The sequence below is a fragment of the Zeus faber genome (genome assembly GCF_960531495.2).
Source record: "Zeus faber genome assembly, chromosome: 11".
Taxonomy (NCBI): Eukaryota; Metazoa; Chordata; class Actinopteri; order Zeiformes; family Zeidae; genus Zeus; species Zeus faber.
In genome coordinates this window covers 20,116,050-20,125,641 of record NC_137205.1, presented here as the reverse complement: position 1 = coordinate 20,125,641, position 9,592 = coordinate 20,116,050, and the positions used below count along the sequence as shown (strand labels likewise).

The 9,592-nt window shown below is 45.9% G+C and overlaps 2 protein-coding genes across 2 annotated transcripts; both read left to right on the top strand.

Moving 5' to 3' along the window:
• The first annotated feature begins 339 nt into the window (after positions 1-339).
• On the top strand, positions 340-2,402 carry mrps34 (mitochondrial ribosomal protein S34). Its single transcript, XM_080009479.1, has 4 exons — positions 340-416; positions 1,004-1,371; positions 1,493-1,535; positions 1,932-2,402. Exons 2-4 carry the CDS (start codon positions 1,054-1,056, stop codon positions 2,228-2,230), a joined length of 660 nt encoding a protein of 219 aa, XP_079865605.1. The 5' UTR covers positions 340-416; positions 1,004-1,053; the 3' UTR covers positions 2,231-2,402.
• Positions 2,403-3,710: 1,308 nt separating this feature from the next.
• nme3 (NME/NM23 nucleoside diphosphate kinase 3) lies at positions 3,711-8,723 on the top strand. Its single transcript, XM_080008931.1, has 5 exons — positions 3,711-3,856; positions 5,954-6,084; positions 6,175-6,276; positions 6,501-6,613; positions 7,727-8,723. Exons 1-5 carry the CDS (start codon positions 3,811-3,813, stop codon positions 7,842-7,844), a joined length of 510 nt encoding a protein of 169 aa, XP_079865057.1. The 5' UTR covers positions 3,711-3,810; the 3' UTR covers positions 7,845-8,723.
• The last annotated feature ends 869 nt before the right edge of the window (positions 8,724-9,592 follow it).

The following is a 9,592-nucleotide window of genomic DNA, read 5'->3' as shown; positions in this document are numbered from 1 at the left end:
GAGACATTTGAAGAAATGATGCCATTATTGCAGCTTCATTGGAGCATCATTATACCATTGAACATACCACAGTTGCATAGGTTTTTATGATCTCTCTGGCAGCAGAAATCATTTTTACTTACGCAAATAAGCAGTAAGTGTTTGAATATATGTATATGTATGTATGTAGCGCTGTGTGAGTGTGTGTGTATGCATATGGTCTTCATATATATATATATATATTTTTTTTTCTTTAATCGTTTTAGTTCTGAGTGCGTGTACTAATGAAGCCTACTCATTTGTGCGGAACGGAAGACTCCCGCTCTCCGTTTTGCACGGAAGTCGTTGCGGGTGCACCCAGTGCGCGCCACCACTTCCGGGAGTAGAGTGCCGGGGACGGAGGTCAAGTGGATCCCTGCAGCGTCTGAGGAAACCAGGTACTTTTTCGGCCCATTCATCCTGGAGCGTTTGTACTTTCGATGTATTTGAGTTGGTTTCTCTATTCCTGCCATTTTATGCCGCTGTTCATTTAGAGTATTGTTTTAAAATGTAAAGGCAGCGTCCGCCAATGTCATAAGAAATATCCCTAAAACCTTCCCCATGTGCAAACCCAATGTAACGCATGTTGATTGAAGAAAGCTGAGGAAATATAATATTCTGTTCTTTATTAAATACTAAACCAACGAATAATATAGTAGATGCAAAGTGAAATGTAGGAAGAAAAACAAACAAACACACAACTGAAAATCTGCATTATATACACAATTCCCTGCTTTTACACCTTGAATTGTTGATATAAGTTTACTGGTGTATTGTTTATTTTAAGGTTTACTTTATCGTGCTACTTTCTTTATATTCACAATAAAGAAAAAATGTTTTCCAGTGCCAATTTCTTGAACATGATCTCATAGTCTCAAATGTTCCATGTTACCTCTCTTTTTTCGCGCCTCTGTAAACACATGAACCTGCACACACTTTGTGAATTGTCATCAAAACAGTTGTAATACCGTGAGTCTGCTTTCAGGCCCGAGGTCCTCGTCACCAAATACTCGTGGAAACAGCCACCAAGCAGCAATGGTGAAGAAGAAGCGCGTTCGCCTGATAGCCGAGATGGCCCGTAAGGTCCGGGCGTACCGTGAGCTCAAATCAAAGCCGCGGGACTCTGAGAAATATGCCCTGGACTACGAGACGATGACGCGGCCTCACTCGGGGAAGATGCTGCCGGTGCTGGCATGGCAGGACGTGCGCCGGGAGAGCCGGCTGTTCTCCCTCCTGGCCGGGCTGAGGCTGTTCGGCGTGGGACGCATGTTCACGCGCAAGTCCTGGCTAGAAGATCACCCGGAGCCGAGCTACTGGCAGATCACCAAGGTTCGAGTGGACTACACAGCTGAGGTGAGAAGAACTTTCATCTGGTTTTTGGTGATCTCCATCCTCACTTTGACATCCTGTCACACATCACCTTTTAGTCCTCGTTTGTGAATCAAGATATGATGTGTTCTCTTTTCTTCTTTAGAATATGGATCATGGAAAAGCTTGGGGGGTCCTAACCTATAAAGGTAACTGAAAGCCATTGTTTTTTCTTTAATATGGAAGGTACACTTATAAACAAGCTATGGTTTACTTGAAGGCACTGCTAAGACTGGATAAAAGATTAGGTATAAATGGGGGATGCATATTGGAGACCATGCCAGTAAATTAGAGAAATATAGCCAAGTCCAATTGGTATGCATTTAATGTCAGATTTCGAGTCCAGTTGATACAACTGGACTATTCCTACTTTATAATTTCCCCCTATAAACAGTTTTGTGGCTGATTTTATATTAAAATATATTCCTGGTAATAAACAAATATGGAAACTTTTTGTTTCCTACTTAGCGGCTCTACCGTTGAGTAGAATCACAAGAAACTTTATACGTCCCAGAAGTAATCTTCTCACGCTGTTGAATTGACAGGAAAGCAGGAGGCGGAGGTCAAGGAGTTGGACAAGGCCATGTACCACGACTGGCGGCTGGTTCCAAAACATGAGGAGCAGCGGCTCAGAGACTTTTCGCCGCTCCCCGAGCCCCCCGTGCGCTACGTGGCCTACCCACCGCTGCTCCGCGCCATGATGCTCGCCCAGCGTCGCAAGGACCACGGCGGCCCAGCGCCGGAGGAGCCCAGCCTGCCCCTGAAGAGGGGCGTCCTGCTCAGCAAAGACTATTTCCGCCAGCAGGAACAAGAGCAGCAGAGGAAAGAGGGGACCCCCGTGTGACAGAACAGCCAGTGAACACTGGATCTTCCACTCGACGGGATACCCCCCCTGCATTCTGTACTCTAAAACCATCAACACAAACGTGTTCTCTGACGCTGCCGTCACGAGTAAACCTATCTTTATTATGTGTATCCTTGTGCTGCTGTAAATATTAATTAAATTTGCAACAATATGTGATCATTATCGACTGTTTTTGAAGCTTCTCTGTCTGCTGGATACGCCACGTTGGTGAGTATTCACAGCTTGTTGCAAATGACACGGGAGGAGGATGTTCTATACATCAAAAGTCGGAATCAGATTTGCAGTAAGGCTTCCCAAGGGCTTTGATTTTATTTTATTTTTATTTTTTGTAACAATCATGTTTTATTATTTTTTATTATTCAGGTCAAACTGTAGGTGAAAGACCACAAATGATAAACACGTCTTAATTATTTCTCTTTGGAAGAGAGTAACTTCAGGCCACAGGTTTTTGTGCATTTTATGGAAATGTGTAACAAGTCGACAGGCCTAAGTGCTGCATAATGTGAATTATGCACACCTTGTGAACACCTACTGTATTTTTTTTCCGAATAGAGAAATGTGAGTTTACAGCAGATGACAGTTTTGCTTATTGTTATAGTTACTGCTATAATAGTAAGCAATAAGTTATTGTTAACAACTATAACAATACGCTCCTTTAGGCAATGCTTTCCCCTCTCATGCGATGGCCACGTGGATCACCTGTTGCTCTACCAGGTAAAATGAACCCGCCTTGGCTCCCTAGACGCGTGCCGGACTGGGGATGTACCGCACCCGGATCGTCATCTTCTGGAACAATGACGTCATCAAGTAGTGACGTCACAACATAGGATCCAGAGACAAGCAGCCAGGGAGAAGAATGGGTGGATGGAAAAGATTCCTCAGCACAGCCAGGCCCTGCGGCTCACCCGGGGATCGGACCCCTCACATTGTACATCCTGGAAGTTTGATCCACTCCCTTTTAAATATTTGTCCACTTTCTTTCTTTCTTTCTTTCTTTCTTTATTCTCAGAGGAACTTTGGCAAATGACATGTTAAACAGCCTGTATTCTTCCCAACTGTATATGTGCCTCCAAGACAAAACTACTTATTCAGCATTTGGGAAAACTTTCTCTCTGAGAGGAACTTTTTTCAAAATACTTTATTTATTTTCCTTTTTCTGAGGAGAATTGGAAAAACAGTTATTATACAATTGATTCGATTTTTCTTTTTCGACGACACCACAATAAAAACGACTCATTTTCTTTTTTTTTTTTTTAAATTAATTTCTCGGAGGAACCACAGCGACATTTCTTTCTTTCTTCTTCTTTCTTCGTTTCTAATAAATATTTCATTTTCCATTTCGCTGTGAAACTGGGCAAGATTTGAGCGCAGGGTGCCGGGGTCGGTGCGTGCTCGTTCCCGCCGCCTCGTCCCCAGCAGCGTGCGCGCCTCCGCCCCGCTCTTTCTTCCGGTCCCTGGCTCCACGCGTCAGGCGGCGGCATCATCTCCCCTCCGACCCCCGGCGGCTCCTCCGACCCCCGGCGGCTCCTCCGACCCCCGGCGGCTCCCCTCCGACCGCCATGATCTGCCTCGTCTTGACCGTGTTTGCGAACGTTTTCCAGACAGGTTGGTGCTCCGCTCCATCGACAAATGTCGGTGATTTGAGGTTGTTAGCGGAGGATAATTCCGTCGCTTCCCTTGGTTTCCCCAGTGAGGAGAGCGGTGCCGGGAGGTTATCCTCACATGGCGTAAAAGTAAGACTAAAGAGGCCTTTTTTTAAATTAATATATTAAATACTTACTAATAAAACAATAATGTTATGTAATATTTTAGTCACGAACAACTAAATTAGACGACTCACTTCTGAATTTACTACTATAACAGGGCAATGTTTAAACGCACAAGTTAAAGTGGTAATCCGAAGGGTTATTTTGTTAAAAAAAATAATACATTTTTTAAATATATTTATCCTGCGTTTGTTTAGCTGGCATTTTATAAGAAACAGTCGTTACGAGATGGTTTTTGCGTTCTGCATCTGCTCCTTTGGTGGCAGAACGGGGAGGCTGCCCGGTTAGTAAAACTGTCGAGATGGATGAACATTTACCAAAAAGTATGAGAAAACCTCCCCAAAACCTTAAGTTACCAAAAGGAGAAAACAAACAAAACCCCCAACTCACCAGATCAGAAGAAGTCATAGTTTCCCCAAAAGAAAGTGTCTGTTTCAAAGCCTAAACGAGCATAAATCTACATGTTGGAGGAGGGGGAAAAAAGTTTGCAGGGACTTGTAGTATAATCCACCCAGTACTGGACATTCCTTACGGATTGCCTCTTTAAACCCATGTTTTTGCTTGTTTGAATCTACGTTTCGAGCTTCTGACCATGACGACAGATTTGTTCTACTAACACGTGTGGAGTGAGGGCTCCTCCGTCTGTTTGTCATTGTGACGTCATTCATCCTCCTATTAATAGCTGATGATGGGTGCCGCCGCTCTGCGGCCTGAGCCTTTAAGCACCGATTGGCCGGTGCGGAGCGGTTGAGCCATGGCTCCGAAAAAAAGACACGCACAGCGAGATCCGCGCGAGCTCCACGTTCTGACCGGGAAACGGGCGCGGTCGGAGGGGTCCGGTGAGGAGCGGCGCTGGAGCTGTTGGGGCTGAGATTTTCGGGTTTCAGATTTTTGCACGCGGTGCACCAGTCTCCCGCGTTTTGTTTTGAGCCGCTGTGTAACCGTGGGAGGTCGGATATTCACCTCCATGTTCGTTGGTGACTTTTTTTTTTTTTTTTTATCCGCGCAGGATTTCGGGATGAAATGAAATGGAATCTGCTTTCATACGTTTGTACCATGTGTTTGTGTTGACACCGGGTTCATCCGAGCGGCTTCAACAACGTTGTGCCTCAGACGTCCCGAAGCCGCTGTGCCGCCGGTGTCTGCAAGAATCTCACTGAAAGAGGGCGAAGTCGCCGATCTATTAATTTGCGAAAGCGATCCGCAGATGGCGGCGGCTCAGGAGGCAGAGTGGGTCGTCTGGTCATCGGAGGATTGCCGGTTCGATCCCCGGCTCCTCCCGGTAGCGTGCTGACGTGTACTTGAGCACGACACTTCACCCCCTAACTGCTCCCCTGGCGCCGCAGTACGGCAGCCCCCTGCTCCTAGATACATCAGTTACTAGGATGGTGAAATGCATCCCGTTGCCTCGGCGCTTGTACTCTGTGCAGTGACAGTTAAATCCAATCTCATGTAATCTGTGGCTTCAGCTGTTTGTATTGTTTGTCCTGCTTGCGAGGATGAGTCCAACTGGTATCAAACCGCGCAGCGCCTACGGCCGTTCCATCACTCGCGGCATCTGCTTACGAATGCGCGATGGCGCGTATCCAAGGGCAGTTTCACTACCTTTTTGATATGTGAACTTCATTGAAATCTGGGTCATGTTTCAAGTCGTTGACTACTTGTCGTAACTGTTTGACATCGTAGTGTATTGTATGTATTTTCAAATATGTATATAGTTTTGTCATCTATTGGCTGATCCCACTAGCTCCCAGCCTCCCCCAAACCCCTCGGAGGAGAAGGTCAGAGGGGACTTGGCTTGTTGCATGTCCTCCAATGAGGGAGGGAGGGATTGTTGACAATTAGTACAAACCACATTTGTACTAGTTGTGCAGTAATCTCCTAGGGTTGCTTAATATCTATATTCTCAGAGCGCTTTCCCCCGTGTCGGCTCCAGGCTGGACCGGGGCCAACGAGCGCACCTTCCTCGCCGTGAAGCCCGATGGCGTGCAGCGCCGACTGGTCGGGGAGATCATCCGCCGCTTCGAGAAGAAGGGCTTCAAACTCGTGGGACTCAAACTAGTCCAGGTGGATGTTTAAATGTTTCATAGCGGAAAATCGCAACGATCACGATGAAGGAGGGATAGGTTTGTGCTCAATGCTTATTATGCACTGCAGGCGTCTGAGGACCTTCTGAGGGAGCACTACTGGGACCTGAGGGGGAAAGCGTTCTACAGTGCGCTGGTTCGCTACATGAGCTCCGGACCCGTGGTCGCCATGGTGAGGCGTGTTTCCGCGCCGAAATATGCACCTCACACAAAAAGTTCGGTGACTTTTGGCGCAATAGAACCCATGCACCCCTGCAACTTCTGCGGCGCATTGCCAGCGCCCCGATGCTGTCCCCAGAACGATTTGTCCCTCGGGCGGCTTTAGCGTGAGCGTTTTGCCCGCGTCGAGTTTCGGAGCGCGGCGCGGCCACGCCCTGATCCGTGTGTGTTTTTTAGGTGTGGCAGGGCTTGGACGTGGTGAAGACGTCTCGCAGGATGTTGGGTGAAACCAACCCGGCGGATTCTCTGCCTGGAACCATCAGAGGAGACTACTGCGTGGAGGTCGGGAGGTACGGAGACGCCGTCCGGTGTCAACCTGTGATGATTACTTCAGTGTTATTGATGGTGAACTGTATTTGTATCGTTTGATAAACCTCAATGGCGTTTAAATTAAATTTTTTATTTTTTATCATAAATTGGGACACCCCCCCCTTCCCTTTCCCCTGCCGGTCCACGTGTCCTGGAAGATTTCAATTTCCCGGACAAATTGGAGAGATTCTGGTCAAATATCATGTTTATTGAGCTTAAAAACAATTGATAAGCAGGTTATATAGAGAATGACGTCATCAAGGCATGTAGGTGTATAATATTATTTTATTGAATATTTAAATTAAAAGAAGTCCTTTCAGTTAAGCTATTTTAAAAATAAATATAAGGAATATTACTACTTGAAATCAAATCATTTCCGTTTGTGAATAATAAGTAACAAGTGCAGCCGCTTTAATTAACATTTCACCAAAATAAAATTTTGATCAAATTTTTTTACAAGCTCAACCTGAGGGCGGCGCTTATTTCTATATCGACAAACGTGATTGGTTCGTTGAGAAAGGTCAGCTTTAGATGGTCCAAACTGATTGGCTTTCCGTTGCAACTTGCCCATCGCAGAAATGAACAGAGCTGCGGAATTAATTTTTATCTAAGTTATAGTCTATTTTATTTCGATGGGGGGGGGGTTATTATCGTTTTCGTTTTATTGCCCAGCATCAATTAAAATTGTGCTTAGAGGGAATTACTTTCACTGGAGATTATGACTGGAGAGATTATTATTCGATTTTAACAGATTTTCCCGGACAAAAATTGCAATTACTGGGTAACGGAAACCCTGCTGCCCTTAAAACAAAATTCCCCAACATGTGATCCTAAAAAAAGCGTCCTGAGAATACAGCTTCAAGGAATATTATAATATTTATTATTTCAAACAAAATCAGATGCAATATGAACCGACCAAACCAGACCGGGAAACTCAATGTTTCAGTCGTTTCCTTGTCTTTTTCGTGTGAACCCAATGTGATTATTTCTCTCAGCATTTAAATATCCCCGGGTTGTTTGATGAGCGGCAATGTCTCAGTGCTTGGAATCGTCTTCCGCTCGAGGTTCGTGACGACGCGCCCGATGTGTTGCAGGAATGTGATCCACGGCAGTGACTCTGTGGTGAGCGCCAGGAAGGAGATCGCTCTGTGGTTCCGTCAGCACGAGCTGCACTGCTGGGACGACTGCAGCCGCCTCTGGCTCTACGAGTGACGCGCTACGGGTGACGCTCTACTTTTCTCGTGTGTGTAGTCTCACACAAGCAAGCAATACACCTTTTTTACTTATTTTTTATTTTTTTTAATTACTCCAGTACATCCAGAGCGTGACGTCGGTGCAGCAGGTTGCCAGTAGGAATCAACGTAACTAGACAAAAGAGCACGCGGCATGCTGCATGTGTCCTGATTGAAAATGGGGAAACTCAATTTATAGTCTTTCTGCGTTTATACTGTTGTACAACAAACAGCGTCACACCGCAGGTTTGTCAGGTTTTTTGGCTCCTGGCAACCTGCTGCACCACGACATGCTCTGAATGCAGTACAGAAATTCTAAGTAAAATGTAACATTACTGCCATTCACAACAAAATGCACTAGAACACATGCGGCTAATGTCGGTTTTATGTTTAAGGCTTAAACGTGGGGTTGCATTTAAGCAGAGTGGTAAAACTCTCAGCGCGGTTGTTGCAATGAACAATCGTAAAATGACTAAATAATATAAAAAAAGATAATGATAAAATGACAGGAACCAACGTTCGTAACACAGGTCCTGGGTCAGAGGAGAGCAAAACTCTCCTCCAACTACACCCACATAATACTCTAAGATTGTCACCTTCATGTTGGCCTTTGATCGTCGGCAGCTGGAATGTACCTGTAGTACATTTCTGTGAAAAGTACCGTCTGCAAACTTTAAAGCCATTTCTTTTATTTTTTTTTATTTTTTTCGGGGCGTTCCTACATCCAAGCTGCTGCTCCTGTTTGGAGAGATTGTGTGTGTGTGTGTTAAGAAACTCCGTCCATACTGCTTCAGCAGCGCAACCACATGATCCTGGAGGAAAAGCTCAGAAACAATAAACCCGACTTGCTTTTAAACCATGTGGGAGTCATCTGATTATTTTCTCCGCGACACAAACAGGGAAAAAAGACGAGCCTCTGGCAACAGCACAAGGTCTTCAGCGCACAAATGTTTAATATTTAATTCACACATATATCGATCGACATAGTTTCCGTACTGAACAATGGGTCGGGCGTGTCTGTAGATTTACATTGAGCCTGTGCCCAGGCGCCGCATTGACAACATGCCAACCACTACCAGCCTCGCTCGGGTGGAACAGGGAAGGGAACGAGTGAACCTGCCGATCCGCCCGCCTTCTCTCTCTCACGCTTTTGGTTTGGCTCCGCCCCCTGCCATTGATTTTATCCGTCTTTTTTCAACATCCTAAGGGCGCGGTCGAGTTTCGGCCCAACCGACTCGAAAACTCGCATTATCAGCTTTTTTTTTTTTTTTTTCTTCCCCCCCCCACAAGTGAGTTTTGACGTCAGCTCTCGGTGGAATCGAATCACGTTCCGCTCCGTGGGAAGAAAACGACTTAATACGCCTGATTCTTCAATGTTTGTTATTTTAGAAGAGCGGGCTGCGGTCGGGGGGTCGTTATCATTCGTTTGATCTCATTATTCCGAAGGACCCGGCGACGGCCGAGGCTCCTCCGGGCCGACGTTGTTTTCAGAAAATATCATTTAGCGTGAACCTCCATCGGCCGCGAAGCTGAAACGTATTAGTTCCGAGCGTTTTTTTTTTTGTTTTCCGCCCTCTTTCGTGACGTCCCCCCCAGCTCCCTTATCTTTAAAAAAAAAAAAAATGTCATCCACCGCCCGACGCTTCGCAAGCTTTGCGTTCGCAGTCGCGCCTCGTGAAGCAGTTACCGGAGGGACCCGTTGGACGACGACTTGCCTCGCACCAAATC